The 26,620-nt window shown below is 34.8% G+C and overlaps 3 protein-coding genes across 13 annotated transcripts in view; 1 reads left to right on the top strand and 2 right to left on the bottom strand.

Moving 5' to 3' along the window:
• The window catches only part of LOC149500966 (uncharacterized), a 45,116-nt gene that overhangs the window by 1,123 nt on the left and 17,373 nt on the right, over positions 1 to 26,620 (top strand). For 4 of the 10 annotated variants that reach the window (XR_016324563.1, XR_016324565.1, XR_016324562.1 and 1 more), the window contains exons 2-8: positions 122 to 2,219; positions 2,813 to 3,670; positions 3,751 to 3,899; positions 3,977 to 4,165; positions 7,646 to 7,870; positions 8,529 to 8,583; positions 8,767 to 8,876. Coding sequence is in view for 3 of the 10 variants with exons in the window: in XM_089734620.1 (XP_089590746.1) it covers positions 122 to 2,219; positions 2,813 to 3,670; positions 3,751 to 3,899; positions 3,977 to 4,165; positions 7,646 to 7,870; positions 8,529 to 8,583; positions 8,767 to 8,876; positions 9,598 to 9,756 (3,843 nt within the window). In the remaining 7 variants the exon portion in view is untranslated. Of the gene's footprint in view, positions 1 to 121; positions 2,220 to 2,812; positions 3,671 to 3,750; positions 3,900 to 3,976; positions 4,166 to 7,645; positions 7,871 to 8,528; positions 8,584 to 8,766; positions 8,879 to 9,597; positions 11,202 to 26,620 lie in introns of those variants that run through there. The other 6 variants (XR_016324567.1, XR_016324568.1, XM_089734620.1 and 3 more) reach the window with 5 other exon arrangements.
• Positions 11,189 to 16,477, bottom strand: LOC149500967 (uncharacterized). The gene is made up of 3 exons (XM_089734639.1): positions 16,330 to 16,477; positions 12,240 to 12,344; positions 11,189 to 11,676 (listed from the first exon to the last, which is right to left on the bottom strand). The coding sequence occupies exons 1-3, from the start codon at positions 16,386 to 16,388 to the stop codon at positions 11,247 to 11,249; spliced, it is 594 nt and encodes a 197-aa protein (XP_089590765.1). The 5' UTR covers positions 16,389 to 16,477; the 3' UTR covers positions 11,189 to 11,246.
• LOC149500968 (uncharacterized) lies at positions 16,561 to 26,456 on the bottom strand. Of its 2 annotated transcripts, XM_089734633.1 has the most exons (7): positions 26,305 to 26,456; positions 20,663 to 20,765; positions 20,279 to 20,471; positions 18,244 to 18,443; positions 17,758 to 17,841; positions 17,356 to 17,606; positions 16,561 to 17,266 (listed from the first exon to the last, which is right to left on the bottom strand). In XM_089734633.1, the coding sequence occupies exons 2-7, from the start codon at positions 20,762 to 20,764 to the stop codon at positions 17,140 to 17,142; spliced, it is 957 nt and encodes a 318-aa protein (XP_089590759.1). In that variant the 5' UTR covers position 20,765; positions 26,305 to 26,456; the 3' UTR covers positions 16,561 to 17,139. The 2 variants fall into 2 exon arrangements, with proteins under 2 accessions (XP_089590759.1, XP_089590760.1); XM_089734634.1 differs by lacking the exon at positions 17,758 to 17,841.

Below are 26,620 nucleotides of genomic sequence, written 5' to 3' on the forward strand. Positions count from 1 at the left end.
AACAGGGCTAAGTGACTTGATGGTGAATATAATCTACAAATAAATAGGGCAAATTGATTCTTCTGCATTGTTTGTTGGCCTAATGCTCAAACATTCTTAAGTTAAAATTTATCTTTTTCAGTATCTTGGACAAATACAGGCAATGCAATCAATGAGTGGCGTGCCTCCCCTTCCACCATCTAATACTGCAACACTGCCAGCACCTCCACCACCAGATAAGCCACCTCCACCACCCCCACCACATGAGAACAACCAACCTTTGTATGGCAGTGTGCCAACCAAACTAGCTCCAGTTCCACCACCTCAGCATAAGCCAGGAACTTATAACTATACTATACCTACAGCAGGTAATAATATCAACTCATCCTCTACTGCAGTCATCAGCCAAGATGTGACATCTTCAGTAAATGCAGACGCCTTAAAAAAGCTTGCAGAGGAAGAAAGACTCTTTGATATTCAATTTCAGAAATGGGAGGAGGAGATTGATAAATGGCGAAGGGAAAATATTAACCACCCTGACAAACAAGCCTATAAGGAATATGAACAAAAGTTTGAAGCATGCAGAGCGCAACTGCTTGAGCGACGTCAGCAAATGAAACAAAAAAAAGCAAGTCTTTTGGCATCTGGAAATGCAAACATTGCAAAATTTCAAAGCAATCCTCCACCTCTTCCACCAACTCCTGTTCGACCACCACCACAAAACACAAATCATAGTAATCTGCAATCTAAATACCAAGAAAATACCAAAAATAATTATTCTTCTCACTATGAGATTAATAGTAATCAGCCAGGCAAAAATCCTCCCTTAAACTACAACAATAGTAATATTAAAGATTTAGAACCACAAAATCAAATCCAAGCGAATGAAACTACAAGATATGATATTTCTACAAATGATTATAATAATACAACAGGAAATACTAATTTTCTGCCAACAAGTAACTCAGTTGAAGGTATACCTGGATTAGATTTGGTACCAGAAAGAGACAAAAGTTTGGCAGAAACTTCTAAAGTAGATTTAACAGTTGACGATCACAATGAAAGTAATACAACACAAGCAAGGCCTAAAAAACCTGATTATACCACAATTTCGAAAGGAATTGACAACATTCTTGGTGATGAAAAAATTATGAACATTCTTTCAATGGTACGAGTCACTAATGCACCAAGTTCATCTATCAACAGTACTTTATGCTCCAATAATAATCACAACTATACACAGAACAATCAAGTGAAGAGCTTAGAGGAAAATAACTACACTCAAGAATATGACAATATTCGTGAGCACTATGAAAATGATCAAGAATATGCTGAGAGTCCATCATACCACGATGATAATGCACAACATGCATACAATCAATTTCACAATCAACAATATCATAATGATCAGCAATATGGCAGTAGTCCACAATGTGATCAACAACAGCAACAACAGGGAAGCACTCAACAATTCAGAAATCAACAGTATGGACATAAACAACAATATGAGAACAATCAACAATATAAAATTAAACAATTTGGAAACAATCAACAACAACATGAGAATAAACAGCAATATGGAAATAATCAACATATTATAAATATGCAACAAAATAGAAACACTCAACAATATGGAAATAATCAACACTATGAGAAGACTCAACACTTTGAGAATATTTTTCAGCAACAAAATGATCAACAGTTCCAGAATAATCAACAACAATATGGAAACAAACAGCCATATTTTAATAAAAATTCTGGCCAAAATTTCTCTATTCCTCAAAATCAACAAATTATGAATAGATTCCCACCTCCAAACCAAGTAAATGATCAGTCTCAACACCAATATTACAATAAAAATTCTTCATTTGATGGTATTCATAACAATGGACCTCGGTTTAACAATGGGCCACCTCCTAGGAATATTGGACCACCTCAAAGGTCTGCTGCTCCAAATTTAAGACCTGTTATACCTCTTCAAAGGTCTGCTATACAATCAACAAGACCACCTGTACCGACTCCAAGGCATGCTTCACTGCCATTCCTGAGAGCTGGTGTTCCACCAGCTAGGCCACCCCTGCAAGATGTATCTACAAGGCAAAATGTGGGTGATAATTACACAGGATTTCAAGAGAGGGAATCTGTTCCAAAATTACCACAAGTCCCGAAATGGGCTGAGGAGCCAATGTTTGCACCTTCAATAGTAGTGGAATATGAACACAAATCTTTAAGATTAAAAGGTAAGAAAATAATTATTGGAGACTTCTTTCATGTACCATATTCAATATTAGTAATTTATTATTCTTATTTCATATGTGGTTGAATGAGGTTTTGTTATTTTTACATTCCCTCATCGTTCACAAAGCTACATGCCTCTCACTCATTTACCACATCCTTATACACTTACAATAAGTTATTTTTTTTCTACACTTGAGTTTCTCTAGAAATCATATAATATGGCAAAACAACGTTTGCCGGGTAAGCTAGTAATAATATAACATTTAAATTCTAAGGAGTAATAAGTGTGATATTCAGTGAAATGAAGATCCATTTTGCATTAGGAAAGGAAAGAAAAGTCTGTTTTTTGTGATTGTGAGACATTTAAAGGTTTGTATTACATTAAATTTAAATAATATTGGTATGTATTAGTTTTGTATATTGTGGTACCAGACAATTAAAGTTTATAATCCATAAGCATTTATAGAGTTGACAAAAAAAGTAAGTCTCATTAGCATCAAATGGACTTACCATAATTTTAAAATAAATGTTTTATTGTTATAACGCAATAAACATTTGCTGTTTATTTAATTGCAATTACTTATTTCAATTTTAGCCCGAGAATTCATTGAACCAGTACACACTTTCGACTACAATCATAAATCAAAAGATGAAGACTTAAAAAAAGATGATTTTGAAAGAGAAGTTGATGAATTATTTTCAAAGAAACCAACAACTTACAGTGAAAATATCGCACATGAAAGAAAAAGAGAGGAAAGATATTCTACTGAATATGAGAAACGGCCAATGAGAGAATTTTTGCATGATGATTACAGAATGAAACCGCGAGATGATTATGAAAGACGAAGATACGACGACAGAAGAAAAGACGATCGTGATAAATTTACAAGGCGTGATGATTTTGCAAGACGCGATGACTTCGCTAGACGCGAAGACTTCGCCAGACGCGATGACTTCGCCAGACGCGACGACTTCGTCAGACGCGATGACTTCGCCAGACGCGATGACTTCGCCAGACGCGATGACTTCGCCAGACGCGATGACTTTGCCAGACGCGATGAATTTGCAAAACGTGATGACTTTGCAAGACGCGATGACTACTCAAGACTTGAAGAGTTTACAAAACGATCTGATGATTTGACAAGACGTGACGATATAAGAAGGTCTGATTACGCCAGGAGAGACGAGCACAGAGATAGGAATAGAGGCAGGGACAGAAGTAGAGAACGTAGGAGAGATGACCAAAAAAATCGCAGTCGAAGTCGCGATAGAGAACCTCGTAAGAGAGCACACAGTAAAGAAAGTCAATCTAGTAATTGCTCAGCAAAAAAATCAAAGGAAGATACTGAAATGAAATGTATTGACAAATTGCAGCACACTATTATGATCGATGACATATTGGAACCACCAGGACGCGACATGAGGCCCGATAAATTAGTAATTATACTTCGAGGTACTTAAATACTTACAGTTATCTAAATGAACAATTTATTAATGTTTCATTTATTTAAGTTATAAAATATACACTTTCAGGTCCACCCGGCAGTGGAAAGTCATATTTGGCTAAGTTAATTAGAGATAAAGAAGCGGAACATGGTGGCACAGCAAGAATAATGTCGATCGATGATTATTTCATGCAAGAAGGAGAGGTAGAGGAGAGAGACCCCACTACAGGAAAAACAGTATGATATTTTGCTGTTATTATTGTGGAAGTTGTTACAATATTGTCATTGTTAAAACCTTGGTATAAATGTTTCAGATTAAAAAACCAACTCTTAAATACGAGTTTGATAAAGACTGTGAGGAGTCGTACGTGAATTCATTGAAAAGAGCATTCAAGAGAAGCATAACCGACGGGTACTTTTCATTTCTGATTTACGACGCGGTCAATGATCTCCATAGACATTATGCTGATATTTGGAACTTCGCAAGGCAGAATGGTTTCCAGGTTTGTAAAAATAATGTGAAATTAAATTAATTCTTAGGAACAACCGCGTAGGAACCGGCATGCTGCCTAAATATTGTATGATATAAAGATCTTTATGTCCTACAATTGAGACTTGGAGTTCTTTGTGGTGGGTTCACACTGTCCATGGGCTCTGGTTGTGACGTCTCATGACCTATGCAAGTCTGTAGTCAAGTGTTCGCTCACACGACCCGCACTACCTTGAAACCCTTTCAATTCAATCCCGTTTTTGCAAGATAACCATCGGAGCACCATGGTTCCTAAGGAATGTGCGTCTCCATGATGACCTGGAGCTTGACTCAATCATTAAGTATATACAGTCGGCATCATTGCGCCACTTTTACTGGTGGTAGGACCTCCTGTGAGTCCGCGCGGGTGGGTACCACCGCCCTGCCTGTTTCTGCCGTGAAGAAGTAATGCGTTTCGGTTTGAAGGGCGGGGCAGCCGTTGTAACTATACTGAGATCTTAGAACTTATATCTCAAGGTGGGTGGCGCATTTACGTTGTAGATGTCTATGGGGTCCAGTAACCACTTAACGAAACACGAAAACCTTCTTGTCGTGGCGTGTCGGGTATGAAATTGATTTTCAAAACTATTAGGCCTAATAAAACATACGTACAATATAAACATTGAGGAATACTTTAAAATATTTTTACTGAATACAATTTTTTTTTATTTCCTTTGTAGGCAAACGAGCATACGCTCCACCTGATGGTATGTGGTTACTGTCGCTCATAGACGTAAGCGATGCCAGGGACAGAACCAAGCCGCTGCCTACCGTAGCTTTATGTTTGTTTTACAAAAATATAAAAGTTGTTCGTTTTTTGATGTTTTTTTTTTATTGCTTGGGTGGGTGGACTAGCTCACAGCCCACCTGGTGTTAAGTGGTTACTGGCATCCTAGACATCTACAACGTAAATGCGCCACCCACCTTGAGATATAAGTTCTAAGGTCTCAGTATAGTTACAACGGCTACCCCACCCTTCAAACCGAAACGCATTACTGCTTCACGGCAGAAATAGGCAGGTGCAGACCCCCGAAGAGGTCCTACCATCAGTAATTACGCAAATTATAATTTTGCGGGTTTGATTTTTATTACACGATGTTATTCCTTTACCGTGGAAGTCAATCAAATTACTTCAAGTAATAAATTATTAATTACTTCCTATTAATTGAAAATATTTCTTTATTGTCTTAAAAAATATAAGTGTCCGTGTACTAAAAGAAAATACGATCAGTGTTCCAGTGAGTACCAGCTCGTATTATGTAATAGAAGTCGAGGCGAACTACGATAAAACTAAATGTTTCTTTTGCGGTGTAATTTGGTCTTACCTTTTATTGTTCACCGCATAGAGAACCGCGTATATTATTTACGTCATTAGTGTAGATCTATTATTATCATTTGATTTTTTTATCGACGATTTCCATTTCATAGATGCAACAATCGCCCAACAGTAATTCATAGTAATGAGTAGTCTGATGTTATCAAAATATCAGTGAAGGCCTACACTTGCTAAAACACACATATCGAGGGGTGAAACTAATTTGGTTTAAGAGACATTTCGATTAATACGCGACATTTTATCTTTCTAATTAAATTTGCGTTTTATTTGGTATTAACATCAACAGTTCGATGTTTTTAATTTAACTTCAATTAAGTTTATTCCATTCAAATACCCGAAGTATTTTTTTTGTTATTATATTTTTTCAAAAATCTTTAAATGACTCCTGTAATGTTGCAAAAATAGCCCACTGAGTTTCTCGCCGGATCTTCTCAGTGGGTCGCGTTTCCGATCCGTTGGTAGATTCTGCGAAGCACGGCTCTTGCTATGGTTCGTGTTAGCAATATCCGTGACGCGGATATGGTCTCTCAAGACCATCAGCTTAGGTAGAAATTTTTTTTGCAAAAATATCTTAACCTAAAACAAGTAGGTACTACTCATAATGTTTGACAACAAAAGAGTATCCATGCGTGTGTGTGTCAAATACATGGTATAGTAACCGGCAAACTTCTTGAGCAAATGACCTTGACTGCGCAGAACCGAATTTTAGATCACTTTGGTGGTGAGAGTGAGGCGCGACGGCAGGGGAAATCGTATTGAGCGCGTTATTGGTAGATCAGTCGAACCTTGCGTCCCGCACCGCGCCCTCGTTCCGCTTGCTCCCAAAAGTACGCTTGCGTATAGTGAAAAGTCTATCGTTATTAATCGTTAAGTTATTTGTTATAATTGCTTGTTGACTTTGTTGCCATTGCTATTTGTCGAGTGTTTGTTGATTTTTTATAAAAAATACACTATGCAGTGACAAACTGGTGTAGTATTCAAAAGAAAGGGTAGAAAAATTATGTACGACGTATATTGCTTCATTATAAAACAGGGGAAGAATGATATGGAAAAAGTAAAACAGACTTCGGAAGCAACAAAAACATCAGTGAGTACTGTTAGGTGCATTATTAACGAAGCTAAAGGCTCTGGCTTGCTCGCCGTGTTTCGGACTCCGGGTAAGAAAAGATCAGGGAAGAAGAAAGTTACCGGAATGGATAGTTTCATTCAATCTGTAATAAAAAGATGTATTCATAATAACTACATAACAAGCAGCGAAACTCCGTACCGTAGAAAGGCTTCGAAAAATTTAAAGAAGATATAAATTTTAATGGCTCGAAATGAAGTTTACGACGAATTATGAAAGAGCTAGGCTTCAGATGGAAAAAAAACAGAAAATAATCGGAAGCTGGTAATTGAAAAAAGTTACATTCGATTACTACGAATCGAATATCTTCAAAAAATAATTAATTATAGACAAAAAAGAAGACCGAACCGAACGAGTTATAAACTACACCGATGAGCACTATGTCGACTCATCACGATGATAGCGACTCTGGTGATGAAAACAGTGACGATGATGATGGTCAAGATTATGATAACGAAAAAAAAATTACAAATACCAGCTTCGCTTCAACTGAACCAAGACCTGGCAACAGCTCTAGTTTTTACTTAATAGAAGGAATATCTATTTTACCCCAAGATTCAATTATTAAAATTATTAACCTATATTTTTGTTCATGTTCTAATAAACATATAAATAAATACATATGTTGATTTTAATAATTTAATTGCATTATGACGCAGAGTAAATAATGTTTTTGCATGTGAGTGTACCATGCGCGAACTTACCCCCACTACGTCAACAAATGCTCAAGAAGTTTGCCGGCTATTATAGTGTGTGTAATGTTTTCTTTATTGATTTAATTTATATTTTATGCATTATTTAAAAAAAAAAATAGCATTGTGCACTTCTTCTCTATATTCTCTATAAGTGTGGAAAATTTCATACTCCTCCGTCCGCGCAATTTTCGTAAAAAGGAATGCAAAGTTTTTGCTTCACGTATTAATATAAAGATATTCTTTTTCCGGTCAATATAGTTGTAACGAAAGCACAATAACAAAAGTTTTTTTTTTAAGGTATACGTATGTACAATGGAGCTTGACCCTCAAGTCTGTTACAAGCGTAACATTCACAACCGTACACTGGAAGACATAGAAATTATATGTACACGGTTCTTCCCGACGCCGAATCACCACATACAACTGGATCCGACCACGTTACTGCAGAGCGCGGCCATTACGGATGTTCACATGGAAGACGTGCAAGACGAAGTTATAGCCGATGATACACGAGAAACTGAGGTGAGGCCTTCAGAAAGCCAGAGGACACTGAAGATAGACAGACCGCAGTGCGCACAACCTAGCTTAAAGTGTATACACGGATTGTTCTCCCTACATTTTATTCTTTTAAAGCAGAGGCTCCCAAACTTATTTTGTCTACTGCCCACTTTGAGAATAAATTATTTTTAGCGCCCCAATTTTTTAACATACTTAAAAACCACTATAGCGAGAGCTCAGTCAGTGTCTAAGAGTCCTCCTAGATGAAATTACAAATCGCCTCCTAAGCTTCTTTACAACGCTCCCTTTTTTTCTGGGCCTGTTACCGCCCCCCTTTAGGTCTGCAGCGCCCACAAGGGGGCGTTATCGCCCACGTTGGGAAAGGCTATTTTAAAGTATTTTATCAACATGTTGCTTTAGTCTACCATATATATTAAGGTATTCAATATGAAATAAGTATTGAATACGAAAGCGTGGCGTATTATTCTAAAAATTTACTTTCACAGCCTTGGATTTGATATCGTCCATTATTTTCATAGTAAAAGGTCATAATAGTACATTCCCATAAATTTGCGTGTGAATCGAGTCAGTTTTTTTGTTTGTTACAATTTAGGTTAGGTCAGGTCTAATTAGTTTTATTCCAGCTTTTTAACTAAACTAGTAAGGTGCTGCTCGATCACAGGTTGAAAACGTTTTTACTTCGAAGTGGGAGAGAATGGACGACGCCGCGCAACTAGGTACGTTCAATGGCAAATCTTAATATATTTTGATAATAGTTTGTGTAAATGTTAGTAATATTTTTCATTGCGGGTAGGACGCACCTCGCACAGGGCGGCGGTGGCTTTCTATGATTTTTTAATGTAAATAACGAAAGGCGTATTTGGACATGTTTTGATAACGTTAAAGTTGTGTTGTTGCAGCGAAACTCGACGGAACCAGCAAACCGCTTCGGCCATCACAACTCTCTATGGAAGACTACCTACAGCTAGACGACTGGACGCCGAACAAGGCGACGCCGGGAAAGAAAACCGTGAGTTCATTGTTTCACTGTAACTTTTCGAATACGTTATTGAGATATCTGCAACGATATGGTTGTGGAAATGTATACACATTTTATTTTTGCTTGTTAAAATTATTTTTAAATGTATTTTTGTGGCAACCCTACGAAGATAGCAATTTTTTTTTGTATCGTTAAGAAAAAATTGAAAAATCACGTGTTTGCGTAAAAATGCGGGTCAATTAAAATTAATGTTCATTTGTAACTTACCAATTTCATAAAGGAGGAACTCTGGCTATCCATATTTATTAGTCTGAGTTATTTTAATCATCGTTACATTCCGTGGAGTGTACGTTATTTACTGCAATTGCATTACGTACGTACGTATTTTGTTACGACTTATTAAAATGTTAAAATTATCTACAGATTTTATAAAATTATAATACGGCATTTTACAATTTTACAACCATATCTTTTATTTAAATTTTTTAACGTTTCTCGTATTACCAAAACGATTGGATGTCGTTATTTCAAAACGATAATATACTTTTCGTTTCAACGTTTTGTTTTATTCCATTTTATGGAAGAATAATTTTGGTGGTGTATTTTAAATAAAAATTATATAATATTTATAAAAATAAAAATAAACAATTAATAAACATTACATTTATTTGTCACTGAAAGGTGAGTCGCGTTTTAATAATGTTATTAAAATTGGGATACGGTGGATTTTCATCATGTAAAATTGAAACAGGTACGCTGGGCGGACATTGAAGAACGAAGACAACAGGAAAAGATGCGCGCCATTGGGTTTGTTGTCGGCCAGACCGACTGGAATAGAATGACCGACCCAACTATGGGATCGAGTGCCCTCACTCAGACTAAATACATCGAACGCGTGCGGCGCACATAATATCTAACTTAGTTTTAAAATTAACTTTTTAATTTAATTCCTTGTTTAGTCGCGTTTATGATTATCTCGTTGGTCATTAATAATTCTCATAAAACGTAAAGAAATCTACTCGTAAACAAAAAAACGGTGCGCGTGCAACTTGGTGCACGTGAATGAAGTGAAACTTCTTTTTCGATTTGTAGTAATATTGTGGTTTTCTTCATTTTTCATCCTTAAATGAGATTGCTCTTGTAACAGGGAATGCTGTGTATAAGAGATGGGACAACTTCAACATTTATATTATTTAAATTATAAATTATAGATAGAAAAATAAATATATATTTTTTTAAATAATTAACTAAAATACTGGACGCTACTCGTTGCTTACGCTCGCGCTGGCCTGCAACAGGTATACTGCGCGCATGCGTTCGAGTGCCACGCATTTACTCTCGCTCTGTCTCTTTCTAGTATGGTAGCGTTAAACTTTTAACGCAACCTTGTTGGAAGTCGCATTAGAAGTTTCACTTCAAAAAAGAGTAGGATAAAACTACGCAGTTGTTTTATTGGAAGTATCTCAATTTTTTGTTATTGCATGCTCCATGTTAAGTTGGCAGACGGCGCTCGTCATATTTCAGCGCTATCAATTCAAATAAGTACTTTGACCTCGTGTCTCAAGTAGGATAGTTTTGTTTAAGATCTCCGGTTTATCTCCAGAAGGCCGAAAGCTCGTCTGCTGATAAAATATCGAAATATCCGACACTAGTACCACTGAGGACTTTAAATCAGTATGCTGTCTTACGTAGGCACGCTTCACGACAGATTTCAAATGAGAAAGAAAGTGTCGTATCGCCTGTGATTGGACATCGTCTCCGTGCTTTCAGATCCTATCAGCTACCGCTGGCCTTATAAGTTATACAAAATTTAAAAACAGTAAATCTTTCCGTTCATAGTAAGTTAAACGAGTAAATATTTTTGTACAATTGCGTTGAGTTTTTAAATGAAAACGCGATATCATGTATGGTAATGAAAGGAATGAGATTGTTTTTTTGTTTGTTTGTGGACTATGTGGTTAGTGCGCGGTTTTTAACTTCTCGATATCGTAAAAGTTAACTCAAATTTGTATGCAGTTGGAGCAGCGCCCCTAGCGGCAAACGTAGGCAAACGTTCCTACTCCATACAAATTTAAGTTTTGCGCTGTCGAGAACGTTAAAAAATTCGCACTAAGCACACTGGTGGTAACGAATACCGTTTGTTGAATACTATTAAGTATATTAATTTTGTGAAACGCGAAGCACGTAATGTTATGAAATAGCCATGCAGCTCCAATAATGAATTTGAGCGTTACTGTAGATTTCTTACAAAATAGGCGTAAGTTGGTTGGGAATATCCGAATAATATTATGGTAAAACATTCAAAAGTTACCTATAAAAGTTTCAAATTGAAATAAATATCGTAGACAAATACAAGTGATTTTTATTTTTCCTTTATTAAACACACACTACACACAAAATTTATTCATAATCTTCCATTGCGTTTATGTGTCCGGAGTGCTTATAATTATCGTTGGGAAACAAATTTTCGTATTTTTGTTTGTAGACATCTTTTGTCTTTGAGAACAAATCAATTCTGGTCAGTTGTTTTTTTGATTCATCATCGTCATAATTAGTTTCATACTTCTCTACGAAAGAGTCACGGTTTATTTCTTCGTTTGTTTCATCGCTTTTTGAATTGGTAACACCGGTTTTGTCGATTTTTTTTATTGCGGCTTTTGATATGTTCTCTTCGCCTTCTCTGCCGGCCGACATCACCATCAATGGAGGCGTTGTCATATCATTCATGTGATCTTTGATGCATTGTTGAAGAATATGCAAGAAAAATAAGAAGGCTAACAGAGTTAATGCTGACATTGAAGCATTGCTTTTCAAACCGGATCCATAGTTACTAAAAAAAAAAGAAATTATCATTTATTCTGTTCAAATATGATTATGAACATTTTTGGACTCTGAACGATCTATGTTTAAAAAAATAAAACTATCGTTATCTTATCTTATACCATTAAACGAGCAATTCTTGTATATATATAATCTGAATCTCGGAAACGGCTCCAACGATTTTCATAAAATTTAGTATACAGGGGATTTCAAGAGCGATAAATCGATCTAGCTACGATTTATTTTCAGAAAATGTTGTTTTATTCGTGTTTTCAATAATCAACTCTTCCCGACATCTATTGGCGAATAATAATACTATTTTTCTTAATTGAGGGCAACTAACCGCTTTAAAGACACAACAAGATGGCGTTATCAAAAAAAAAAACGAGCAAAGCTATAATCTAGGTCATCATCTAGTTTTTAATTATAATACGAAAGATGTTTTTTAATTCAATCAGTTATAACTATACAAACCTTTAAATGTATTTACTACTACTAACAAAACAAACTTTACTAACAATAGTAAAAACTTTAATACAAAAAAAAAAAAAACGACAGACTAAATTTACTAACTGCTTAATTGAAGTGACGTGGCCACTGTGGTCGTGAGGTGGTCCGGACGGTTCGTATGCATAATAAACATGATGGTCGTGCACTGGCCCAGGATGTTCAGAGTACCTATTCATTAACAACACGGAAAAATTATAATTAAATAACATTTTCTGTTTAGATTACTAACAAATTAGTTTTGTTTCGAACGTGAATGCGTATTTATTAACAAAAATATTCACTGTTCGACATATGTAGTTCTTTATTTGCGTCACCGAGCCCGGTCTAGACCTCTTTTCAATTACTTCCTGCTGGGGCTTCCGCTCACAAACTTGTGACTCTTCTTGTTACATCTATGTTATACGTGGTAATTTTACTCCCACCTCAGCTTTTTAATTTTATGAGAAATGTCGCTAACTTCGCTGATTGTAACCGCTTCTGATTTTATTAGCGAACTCTGCGAATCTGTCCGTTACTTTCTGTTAAGTCTGTTCGTATATTTTGTCTGTTAACATTGGTTTAAAATTCGTTTACACTTATAATCCAGAAGAGTAGATTTAATTTACAGTGCAGTCTAGCTGATTTCTTAAGTGCGCAGAACTTTTTCTTATGGTGCGGCAATTCCAATGTGTGTCCCTGCAATTTTCCGATACTAGAGAGCTCTGAGGAATTCGTTTCGGATGATGCCATTATCTCTATTTTAATATCGAACCACTTGCCACCGTGGCTCATCAATACCACCTGGAATCCATAGTTATTTTTTGACCAGAGAGACTACAAGAGACATTTTTTGTCATGTATTCAGATGAAACTCGAGAGTCTTCAGCGAAAGATAGCAGGTGGCTATGCCCCTGGCATTGCTGATATCAATGGAGACAGTGGCTAGTGATTTATTTACTGGCTAAGGTTCGTAAAAACCCTAGTGAATATCTTAATATTTCACTGAGGCACATTTCATTTATAAATTATTATCATAAGTGACAGCCTACTTAAAATTGATAATCGATAAAAAACAAATCTTCAGGCTCCAATGCGATTTTATCTTTTGGACGCGATGATAGAGTGCAAGATCCTTATTGATTCCACCATCAAAGAAGATGAATACACCTTTATTTATTTGATAGTAAAGAAGAAGAGCCCTTGCAATCATTGAGAACAAATCATCTAAATTCCGTACAAATGTTTCACTGCCGAATATACGAAGAAATTGGGCATCAAATCAGGCCAACACCCACACTGTGTAGATGAAAAAGGATAGGTTTTTAGGAGAAGCCTACAAAAGATTTAAGAAAAGAGAAGGTGGCAAATATAAGCCGTGTGTTGAAAGACCTAAAAGAGCTATGAAGCCAAATTGAACGAAGTTTCAAAATCTAAAAATGCCTTGTGCATAGGCAATACAGATGAAAAGCGTGAATCAGTTCATTCTTAAACCTAAAGAACTGGGATAAAATAGGCGTTTGTGATGGCTGCTGCTGTCTGAAGAGGACAGAACAATCAAAAGAGTGGCCTATTTTTCTGCATTTTTCTGAATTGCTGAAAGGTAAGTATGAAGACTGTTCTTTTGAAATATACTTTATCTGGGTGAAGAGATTTTAAGCGCTGGACTAAAGAAAGAAAATAAATTAATGATGATGTACCGCTATTCTTTACACTGAGAAACTATTATCAAATAGAGCAGGTGATGAATCAAAGTTTACGAAAAAAAAAATATTTAAATAAAAATTTAGATAGATTTGGTTCCGAAAGTACCTAGCCATTATTGCAGGCCGAGTTTAAGTAAGTTTCATGTTGAGTCAAACATGTGTTGTTTTATGTTTAAATGTACACTTCATAAACTTAGTTTTTTCCAGGAATGTTTTTTTTTGTTTTATTAAAATGCTACTTCTTATAGATAGGAGATTTAAAATTTGCAACCACGGTATGTCTGCCTACGAAGGCAATGATTTTCTTATTCTATTTTTTCTCGAGGCTATTTCTGACTGCAAAATGTAAATCAATGTTAAGGTATCCACAGCGAGGCTGGTTTTGCTCTTGCTTTGCTCTTGAATAATTTCGAGAAGATAACGCTAACGCAAGTGAGAAGTTATCTCAGATTTTCACAGTGAATGATTCTCGACACAAGGCTTCAAATTAAGAAAACTACTGCTTTGTGTCCATTTCTTCTTAAATGTCAATTAAATTTTTAACATCTTTGCAGTAAACTGTTACTAACCATAAATCAGTGCAATCGCAGATTTAAAAGGCATTGAATATAAACTTCCTGAATACACGTACAAAATTTGGCCTTAAATACCTTTGTACCTTTAGATTTTTTTTGTAATTTGAAACTTGTCATTCTCATCTGAATATACGTTGTTTTCTCATTTTCGTGGCAAACTTTGAATATTCTTGTGATATTAAAATGAACTGAGGTAGTGACACGAGATCGATTTTCTGTGACAGCAGTACACAAAGTGGGTAGGTATAGCCAAAAGAAAAATCTTTAAATCGTAGGGCGTTGATAGTAAGATGCAATATGCTGGCCCGCAGATTTACTGGTTGCGATAGCTATGTCAAACTTACAATTTTTAAAGCTTATTGCCAGAATTTTTACGCCAGTAGTCTGTGGACCACATACACGCGGAGAGCTTACAATGCCCTACGTGTCCAATATAATAATGCGTTTAGGATGATGTTGACACTGCCGCGCTTTTGTAGTGCATCCACAATGTTTGCGACATCTCGCACCGATGACTTCTTTGCAATAATGCGGAAGAGAAGTGCATCGTTATTGCGTCGAGTTCGTGACAGTGGCAACAGTCCTTTGAGAATCATATCGAGCAAGATCGAGGGACTGCTGATCAATAGCCTTTGCAGTAGGCACTTGGAAGGAGAAAAAAAAAAAATGTATATAATGATAGTTATGTGTTAGTTTTTTTTTTTTTAAGTTACTAACATAGATTATAAGTAATTATTACTAACAAAATGTTATGGTTTTAAAAAAAAAAAAAACTGAAATAAAGTGTTAATAATAATAATAATAATAATAAACTATCAACTTTGTATCTATTAGTCGAATATTTGTTTATCGGCACATTTGAAACATCCTCGTTTGTAACAAAAAAATATTTGGCCGTCCGTGTATTAAATATTCGTTGTAAATAGGTGATCAACGCAGTAAAGGAAAAAAACCCCGTCCGAAGGTAAAATATTTTATCTATGGAGCTGAAGATCGCACTTGGAACCAAGCTGCGTACTTTAAAAGATAACTTGGCTCTTATGTTTGTAAGTGCCGCGGCCGTACCTATGATTATTTAACCGATGATTAAACAACAAATAGGGCGGCAAACTCGGAGATTTTTAGACAGCACACAAAAATTATATACTCTACTTTTTAACTATGGAGTAATATTTTAACAGTTTCTCAATTACTCGGTAAGCTACACAACGTGACTATTGTTTCGCTTCAGTGATGGCTTGATGAGGTCAAATCTGTCAAGAAGTGACTAAGTGTGAAAACAGGCATCAAAAAACATCTACCTACGTGATATTGGCACAAGTGATACAATTGTCAAAAACACCGTGTGCGCATACAATTTTCAACCACACAAACTTGGCTGGAAAATGTTTCTTCTTTGAGATGAAGACTGGCAATGGTCTAATCAAGATCCTAATTCGCTTGACTAAGAGATCTTAGAGACAATGGCATGGTCTGAACCACATGATAGTTTGTGGCCCTTATAGAATTCCTTAAGATAAAATCTTCTACGGAGAAAGCGCGTGTTTGAATCGTTAACTGCTTCTAAATTTTAAATGATTGTTTAGAGGTAAATGGAAATAATCTTGAGTGAGCTTCATGTCTTTTGACAATGATATTATAATGATGCTTAAACTAACACACAGCACAGTGATGAATATTTTTAATGTAACAGAAAATAAACAATGTTTTCTATGTAACAATAAAATAATATTTATTTACTAATTTGAGTTGTGTTTATAGCAATACTAGGTTATTTTTACCTACCTAGGGTTATTTTTAAAAAGTTGGACAAAGTGTCTGAACAAATGTGAGTTATATTTAAAACCCCTGGATGTATTACGGTATATTAATTTTATTATAATTTTTTCAACTAACCTTTCAACCATTTGCTTGGTGTCTATACCCATTTGAGACATAAAATTTTCCAACGCCATTTAGTGTCACACGACTTTTTTGTTGAATTTCAAAGATTTATCTGACACTCGGGTGCGCACGTTTGCATGGATGCATTGTTGGCACGCTCTGGTTATCGTTACGATTATTATAACGGATTTCTGGGTACTGTTCCGAGATAATGGCGAGAATAAAAAATAAATAACACATTAATTTTAAATATTTTTTTTAATAATTTACAACAACAATCACACAAGGACGTCCACAAACACACGGTCGCACATTTTTTTTAATAAATACTAATTATTATGTGATACATTTTAAATTACCACATAGAATTACTTTTTACATCAGTCATCATTATTAACGTAACAGGCAGCTTACTTAATTGTTTACAATATAAAGGAATTGTGTCAATTTATATCTTATTTTACGGGGAGAACCTATCTAGGTCAAAGCTACTGCTATTAAATCTCGCCCGACCAAAGATCTCGGTTTTTACTTTCTAAAATAAATTAAATAAATAATTAATTTAAATAAATTAATAAATTACTAGGTGCAAAGCCAAGTAGAATGGAATAATTATGCATCTTATTATAACGGGGCATATGCCTTGTTACAGTAAGAAACCATTTCATATCACTACATCCGAATGAAACTAAAAAGTGTCATTCTACCAACAGTTAAAAGATCAAGTAATTTTCTGCAAAGTTAACTAATTGTCTTCATTTTAAGTTTCTAATCGACATTTCATTCTGAGCGTCAAGTTTCAAGGTATGTAAGAGCTGTAGATTAGACTTCATTGCACTGTAAATATAATTGTCGACAATCGACCCCTGAACGGCCTTTTCTGCCTGCTTCACTGAACTCTTCGAAATTAGCGCCTGATTGCCTCTCCAAAACAAAACTTGCTAAATACCTATAATGATATAAATTAAATAATTAGTATTTTTGACTTTAAAACACTCAATCATGTGATTGAAGCTTATGAAGTATTTTTCAACTTACGTTGCCATTGGACAGAAGATGCTCTTGGGACCTATGTCGGATGAACATTCATTTGCAGCATCGCACATGTTTTTAAGATGGCATTTGTCGTTGCTTGTCAAGAATGACTTCAAGTATGGCTTGGACATGACAAGACCGGCGATTGCTGCATCACTAACAGAATCCTTGCGGCCCATTGATCGGGCAGCAAGTGATCTATGAGAGAATGATGCCTTGAGAGCATCCAGAAGGTTCATCACGATGCTAAAGAACTGTAAAGGAATTGATATATGTAATTTTCCTTAAAAATTTGGATCCTACGATAGTACAAAAAATCAAAATGTTTGAAGATACGAAGTGCTCAAGCACTGATAAATAGTGAATATAAATAAATATATTAAAGGGTTAGGATGGGTAGCGTACCTCTCCAGCCTGCTTTGCCATGGAGGCGACCTGGTCGGGATCTTTTGCACCGAGTACCGACGACAGAATGACAGCCAATATACCCTGAAGCAAGCGAGAAGCGATGCCGTTTCCGTAACCAAAATTTTACTATTTACACTATTAGGAATACCTCAAAGAAATATATGTGGATACAAGGATTTAATAAATTATGATGTATTTTCTATGAGGTAATCCTTTTTGTGTTGTATTGGTTATTTGTAGTGGAAAACTAAATCTACGATGAAATGGTCCATGGAAATTGGCTTAATTTGGGTGAGGATAAAATTATTTGGTGCCTTTTTACACTATTGGGAATGTTTGCAAAATAGAAGTAGGTATCTACAAATCTGTTATGGTTAGTATTTTAATATTGATATGAATTAAAATATAAAATGAGCTACATACTTTATACATCAAAAATAAATAATAAATATATTTTTCGTGATAAGGATATCAATTGCCTACCTGCATTGGTGAAGACCCGTTGTCGACTTTGTCGATGCCATCTGTAGCCGCTCCACCACCGAGAAGAGCGGTCAGAATTTTTAGACCCATAGCGATGAAGTGAGTCCAAGGAGACGGAGCTGATGATTCTGTGTCCAAGGTGTCGCTTTTGTTGGGGCCCGTGACGCCACCGTTGACGAAAAATGTTTGCAAAATTGAGGCTTAAACAAATAAATTATTACTGTACTTTCGGATCGGTTTATGAAAGAAGAACACGTATTGTGACCATAAATACTGTAACCCACAATAAAGAATCATAATAATGTCGCATTGTGATTTTTAACATGCTATTTTGTCAAAATTGTATGGAGTTGGAACGTTTGCCGCTACGGGCGCTGTTGTTCCAACTGCATACAAATTTGAGTTAACTTTTACGCTATCGAGAACGTTAAAATATCGCACTAAACACACAGATTGCAAACCTTGAGTTTAAATTTAATTTCTTAACGGCTGTCTCATCTACTGTTATTTGTGTTTCTTGTTCTTATTATAATGTTATTTCTTCCGGAAATCGTGGGTTGACCTTTGTTAGATTGCTATCTTGTATTGACTTTAAAAATATATATAAGATTCAAAGAATAAGATTCCCTCCCACTGAACTGTGCAATTTTTATAGAAAAATGCACACACAACCAAACCTAACGTATTTTCACGAATAACTTGATGAAGGAATAAAATCGTAGGTACAGTAAAATCTGCTTTTATTGCATCTATTCTGCTTCTTTTCTTTTCTTCTTTATAATTTCTTCTTCATACTTGAAATGTGTATGTAACCTATTATTTGCATGAAATAAAAGGCTTATTATTATTATTATATACAGTAAAGTCAAACCCGTCACCGAGGAGCGTTACCAGGTCTCGCTAGTTTATTACATAAAGTCTGAAACCGTATTCTGTCTTTCGATCTTGTTTGAAGCTATCTGTTTTAATTATTTCTTTAAAAAAATCATACTTATTTTACTGGTGAGCATTTAGAGTGCAGGCAATGTCCCTCCATCGCAACGGAATTGTTAGGTTAGAATTTTTAACTGCTTAATTACACATTGGTTTCAGTACGTGCTTTGTCTAACATGAAATAAAAACTTAAACCGGTAGATTTTTCAGAATTTAATTATATTTTATAGATCGGGGGAATCTATCTTTAACTTTATAACACAAAAAAACTATTAATACATTCATTGGAACTATATGGTACGATGTTGGAAGCAATACATATGCATTGTTTATTATTAACATTATACTTATATACCTAATGCTTAATCTTGACCTTGGGTAATTTTTTATTAGTTTAACTTCTAATTTTTTACACCTACCTACAGTTTATAACAATTTTGGCGGACTAGTATCCAAGACCAAAAGTGCCGCTGCGAATGAAGTTACAAAGACAATATAGCAAAGAACAGTTTACAAGGATGGCTTTTCGGTGTGGGATAGACATGTTTCCATTCAAATGGGCGTCCTCTTGGTAGCATTCTACAAAAATGTGATCGATTCGAAATTCTCTTATTGATTTTATCATAACACACAATTGTAATAACATCAATTTCAAATTATTCCCGTAAAGAGGGTATCGGAGTCGCGTATCTGTTGTAAATCTGAACACCCCGTAATGAATCACAAAAATCACTGCATGACAACACGGTGTTTGGTATAATACTCGCGTAAAGTGTTGAAAAATCACTGCTGCAGAATTGTAAGAAGATATTTAACTAAAACTGTAGCTTAAATTCTGTAAAGTTCACAAAAATACTTATATGCCAATTTAAACTTGAAAAAAATCTGAAATGTTATTGCTTGTCGGAATTTTCATATACAAGTAATAGATGATAACTCTTCGCGCACACTTGAAATGACTTAAACAAACCTATGTCTTCTCCACTGGTCGCCAAATTTAGCCTAATATGTTGTTGAATCTATGCCACCGACTATTTTGTTTTTTTTCGCCAGGGTTGGATGCACTCTAATGTAATCCATCTAATGTAAAATAAATACTTACATAGGAAGTTTGTCCATGAAAATCCATCGGAAATTGAATTAGTTTGAATGTCATCTAGATCATCTAGGGCGACTTTTTTAAGGGCGTTTGGTTTTTCTGCGAATTTACGTTCTTGGACGATCTCTTCCTGTTGTGGTACTGGCAATGAGTTACTGTAGTATTGTGGACCATGCGTTCTGACGTTACTCGTCACCTGGAACATTGAAAATAATATTGAACTGATTTATTGTTACCGCCTGAAATGCTATTTCAAGTTTTCCATAACAATGTGGCGTACCGAATAACATTGTTAATATTAAAACAATTTTTTTAAAAGAGCACTCGATATTGTTACGGTTAAAAGTTGAAACTTGGCAAAGACAATTATCTCAATTATATAGGTACCTGTGATATGAGTGGAAGTTGTTGAGGATATGCGATCGTCTGGAGGATTGTTGATGAGCAGATCAAGGCCACTAAGGCCCAACCTGTGGTTTTCGAATACATCCTGTGGACAAAAAGATCCTGTGTGATATAACGAATGTGACGACATATTTTATTAAATAAGTAAATTTCAACAACAGACAACAAATTAAGCTTAGGTCTTGATGTCCAGATGTTTTTTCCTCTATTGTACTCTCATACACTGTAGACGCAGAATTAGAAAGCGTTCTGATGAGTGAATCATGCGAATTGATCGCCTGCTTTTAGAGTAGGTAGCTTAGAAAGTGGTTCCCTGCGTTGCCTCTGTTTTTTATTAGTCTAGCCGTAATCTAAGGACGCAATTTCTTAGCAACTAAAACTTTAAAAAATCTTGAATGAAATAAATGAAGCTAATTTTTACAATATCAACTTGCGGACAAATATGTACTTTATTAGGTAAAAATTGCATTATAAATTCTTATATGCATTAAAATTATTTAAATTGTTAACCTTCTTTTGTTTGTATTGTAAGTCTTTTACAGTTAAGCTTTTCACAAAAAAAGATTATTATCATTTTAATTAAATTTAATCATGTGTTCTAGCTGGGCGGATACGCACTTGTCCGGTTTACAAATGTTTAAATGGTTACACTAACTCTTCAAATGCAGGTGACCCGGTCTTCACTAACTGTAGTTTGGATGTCAACTCGTCGCCCTCTTAATAAGGTGCTAGTTATATAAATTGACGTAAATTCTAAACGACCGTTAGATGCGAATAGGACCACTTTCTCTGACCGATAAATACCTGATAATTCTAAATATCACGACTTTTGTGGTGATGCTAATTTGTTGCATCACTCACACACTAACCAAGTAAATGAAATGTTGCCCATTCAATAAAGAACTAAAGTGGTAATATTTATGTTCGATGCAAACGCAGAAGTAGGTATGTGAGAATTATCCAAGATTCACCTGTAAACGCATCTTATAATAGTACTATTAGTATAATAGTAATATCCATGTATTTTCATTTGTTTATTTCTCGCAAACGTTTTATGCGTACGAACTTATTTATGTTTAAAAAAAGGATGAAATAAAATCTTTTTGAAAAGACCTTTAATGGTATTTCTTGTGGTTTAAAGTTATATACACAACTATACTCAAGATATTAATTTATAGGGTATGGATACATTGTTCGTATTGACCTCTTGACCCAGTAACATTGTGCGAGTGCATATTATGACGTTTGGGGTATATTGCAAATCGCTTTCGATCTATACGGAACTTTATTTCTCTTAACCATATATGTAGTTGCTTATCTTAGTCTGTTTACGACTAATTATTAATCTTAATTTTTTGTAACTTCGTAATTTCGGAAGGTGTACCTGTACGGAATAAAATTATCGTATTTTATTCTAGGTTAGGATTTTTTTTACAATTCCTTAAATTCCTAAGAAAACACGCATAGTTAGGTGTTAGTTAAATAAAGATTTCCATTACTAAATAAAGCATTCTCGGTGTCGTGTGGCGCATAGCAATCATGTCGATGGGAGAAAGCAACGCGGGCCGATCGCGTGTGCCGCAGCCGCGCAAGGTTATCGTTTTTCTAATTTCGGAGTGAGGACCCAGACCTGTTATTACGATGGGTCCAACTGGTTCCCCACTTTCATTGGTAATTAAAGATGAAAAAAATACGGTGACTTTCACTTGAAATTCAAGAGTCGGAGGGTCTGAGCTCTCAGCTTTTGTAGATAGATCTTATTTCTAGAAGCTCTTGAATATTAAGTCAAAACACTGATTAATTATTTTTATCGTTTTCGCGTACCTAAACTTGGATAAATGGTGTGTGTGTTAACTTGTTTTATTTGTTTTTTCACTCGTTTATCGGTCCAGTGTACAATCCGCTTTCTAAAAGCAGCGGCTTCGACCACTGCGTGCTTCTTACGCGGATATAAGTATAAATTGATGTTTTTTTCTTAGTAATTCATTTTAATTCTTATTTCGTGTAAAACTAGGATTTTAACACAACCATAATGTTATATTCAATTTAAAAGCAAGCGCATAAATTAAATTACTTTTATTGGTTTAAAATTCACTCTTGTAAGTAGACGATTTAGATGTCAAATAAATTTAATAACGTTTTTTAAGCGATTCAAATTAACAAAATGTTAACAGTAATGCATCACTACCGATGCAGTCTACATAATTAAATGAAAATTCCATTGGTTAATAGCATCGAATTTATATTGGACTAATAACTTAAAAAAATAACGAACATAAAAGTAACTTGAAACTATTTATTCGAATACAACAAGACCCGTAATTATTTTAATCAGATTTGTTCATAAATTTATTAATTAATCGTTTTTAAACCAACAATGGAAGCATGTTCCAGAAACAGCGGCGATGTGTACACGGATGCGTGCGTCCACGCTGACCGTTAACGCGGCTTCGATGCAGATCAATCGTACGGTATATGTCGATTGAATGCACATGGTTCTATTCGCGACAGACTCACCTACTTGTATGGTATACATTGATGGGAATGAGATATTGTTATTTCGATTTCTCTCGCTTTAGTGTTACAGCATTAGACAGCATAATCGCGAAACGAACAAAAGGTAGTATTATATACATTTGTTTAGATTTACGTGACCAAACTGCGTTACTAAAGTAGTAGATAGAGTTGAAATTTGCGTAAGTACTATAGAATGTATAGAAATTCGAAAAGTATTAAATTTTTAATATAAACGATACTTATAAAAAGGGTTGTGTTAAAATACTTGAAAACACCCCTTTTTGATAATTTAAGTTGGTCCTAAGATTAAGTCTGTATTTTTTTTATTGAAGATTGTCGATTTCCATCTACTGATTAAAAAATCTAAAACTAATATCGCTTCAGGTAAAATTCAAAATTATGATATGCCATTGGAAATTTTAAGGTGTGCTGGTACAAAACTCTTTTAAATATTGATATGACCGCGCCTTAAGTTCAAGAACAAGAAACGCGACACGGCTTCGCCCGTGTTCTTTTGTAGTTAATTGTACAATATAAAATAATAAAATATAAATATATAAAAATTATGCCGGTACCCTATTGCCTGAAAGATGCTTACCTGGCTATTGCGACTTAGGAAACGTTGAAAAATATGATCAGTTGCAATGAGTATGAGAATGAGTATGAGAAATAACTAATTCACTAAGACGGATTATCCAGAAACTTGCAAATATTTGTCTGATAATCACTTTGTTATTTTATTGTTAACGAATAATATACAATCTAGCAGATCGAAAATGTTTTTTTTTTTCTTCAATAGACTACCGCCGCTTTTTTATCAAGAGCCTCTCGCTAGCAACTTTCACTTAAAAGTTTTTTGGATACTCGAGTACAAGAGTATCAGAAGGCGCCTTCAATATGAAATGATGACACTAATCATTAAAGTCATTTCATTTAAATTAACCTTTTGATAATATATTTTTTCTTCGAGCTTTCTATTGCATAATGCAGTGTATGTCAAACTTTCCAATGATATTAAGCGTAAAATCATGAGTCAACTATGGCTATAAAAATCCGACACACGTTCCTTCTAGACACGAGTTTTCTGTCCGTTAAATTTCAAAGCTGAGCTACCGTGAGCTAACTTGCTTTTCTTAGTAATGATAACATTTATAATGTTGAGAGTGATGCATTAAGAATCATATTCTTTCTAAATCTTCCTTACAATTAGAAATAGTTTTCATATGAAAATATTTTGTTATCAACAACCTGATCTTACTATTGAAATGGAATGATTAATAACTTGTTGCTCTATGAAAATATTCCAACTGATTCTTGTCGTTTTTATATTTCTTCAGTACCTAAATTTTTTTTTTAAATTTTATTGTAAAATTATGTGCTTCTACGATAGTTTTTGTAGCGTTTTAAATACCTACGTTAAAATGCAGTACAAGTCAATCAGACATTAGTGTTTTCTTTCGAAAAGAGAAAACAGGATGACTTAACATTCTCTGAAACGCATCATCACAGTCCAGTAGCAAGTAATCAGATATAGTATGTACTAGAAACATACGTGTTTAGCGTTGCCGTGCAAGTCCAACTACCGGCCATCGCACGTGACAGCTTTCATAGTGATACTTTCAATTCGTATGAATAGACCGGTGAAGTTATTATGAATGATTCGGTTGTTAAAGGAATGCAAATGATAGACATAAAATTGGCGGGTTATTTTTTTAAAATTAAAATCACTAAGTTGTTTAGGTTGTTTAAATAATTTAAGGATAATTAATACAATTTAAAATAAAATGAACCGACCATGATTAGTGTTATAGTATGTAGATATAGTACATAGATTAACTCATGTATGTTGTTATCAAATAAAATTTAACGGACGACTTCCTACGTCCAAATATTAAATATAAAAAAAAAAACCTATGTCTGTAGGAAGCAAATCAGCATAATAATACGTTATTGTTATGTCAGTCTGTTACTCAAGAACCTATTGTTTTCCCAGGCTGTGTCCAATCCAGGGTTGAAACGCGATATATTTGTCTTAACAGTTTAGAAAGTGAAGGCTTATATTTACATGTGTTAAAGCGACTAGCGAAAATAATAGCGAGTGCTGACTGTTTGAAAGAGCCGTGAAATTCTCAAAACACATTTCGTCTATATGGTGTTTAAGACAAAGTCCAGATTTCTTTTGAACACGGTTATGCAACTGAAAGTCAAGACAAATTGTTTCCGGTCTGCATTGATATTTGTTTAAGAAACTTTCCATTTTTTAATGAGCGTACGTATGTGTATGTGAGCGGTTTGTGACTAAGATCTGTCTAATTCGTAAAACATTTTTTGCTTATAAGTATAAAACTGAATCAGTCTTAATGAGACTAAATTAAATACATAAGGAAACTAAAGAATTAAGCTAGCAATTATATTTCATTACAAGTTGTTTTGAATGATTACTTTTGTATATTTACGAATGATTAATTGAAAAAAAAGCGTTCAGATTCCTCACCACCTGAAACTTTAATTTTTAAGTACTATTTATACTGAATGTTTAGCGATTGATATTATCCTTGATCGCCGCAGTAAGCAGCCCGATTGTATTCATAAGTAGGCAAAATAATAAACCTTTAAACTTCTAATTTTCTAATAAGTTATGCTCAATTTAATTCAATTTCGTTAACTGTGACTAATATTATATCGTTTTGAATACACGATTTTCTTTAGATCCGGCTTGATCGTACTCCAAAACGAATACTAGTTATACTAAGTTTTCGATTAAGTGTGTAAAAAAAAATTATAATAAAGGCCTCTAATTACAAATGTTGAAACTCATCTACTTTGTACAAAAAAAAAAAAAAGTGTGATATGAAAAAAATTCATGATGGGAAAGAAATGTTTCTAATATTATAATGTTAACACAATTTTTCTGGAGATGGTATATGGTTTCGATATTTTTAATATTATATTATCCCGCTAATTTTACGATGTCCAATTCCACTAAATTAACGGCTTCACCAAATTCACTTTTGCAACACCTTATTCCCATAGTCCCTTTAACTTTCACGTATCCCGTTGCTCTTCTGTCGCACAGATAAACACTATTAGAAGGGATGTGATCTTACCTTTATTTAATACCGGAACTGATATCACTGAATCACTGAACACAGTCTTCCACAAGGTAGCGCTATAATGTCACCGGTGAAAGTGCGTGTGCGTCGTGCGAGAGTTTGACTTGCAATGAGTGTTGCGCCTTGAACTTCACTATATATATAAGATGACCCAGTTATGGTGGCAGCGATTAACTGTGCCACTTGGTCCCCTTGCCCACGTATCCAACTTGTTCCCATCTAATTGTCTCCACTACGAACCTTGTCAAGGACGCTTTAAGTTGTATCAAAATTTACGAAAGATGCATCTGATATCACGTAACCACACGCC

The sequence above is a fragment of the Bombyx mandarina genome, chromosome 18 (genome assembly GCF_030267445.1).
Source record: "Bombyx mandarina strain Sakado chromosome 18, ASM3026744v2".
NCBI lineage: Eukaryota > Metazoa > Arthropoda > Insecta > Lepidoptera > Bombycidae > Bombyx > Bombyx mandarina.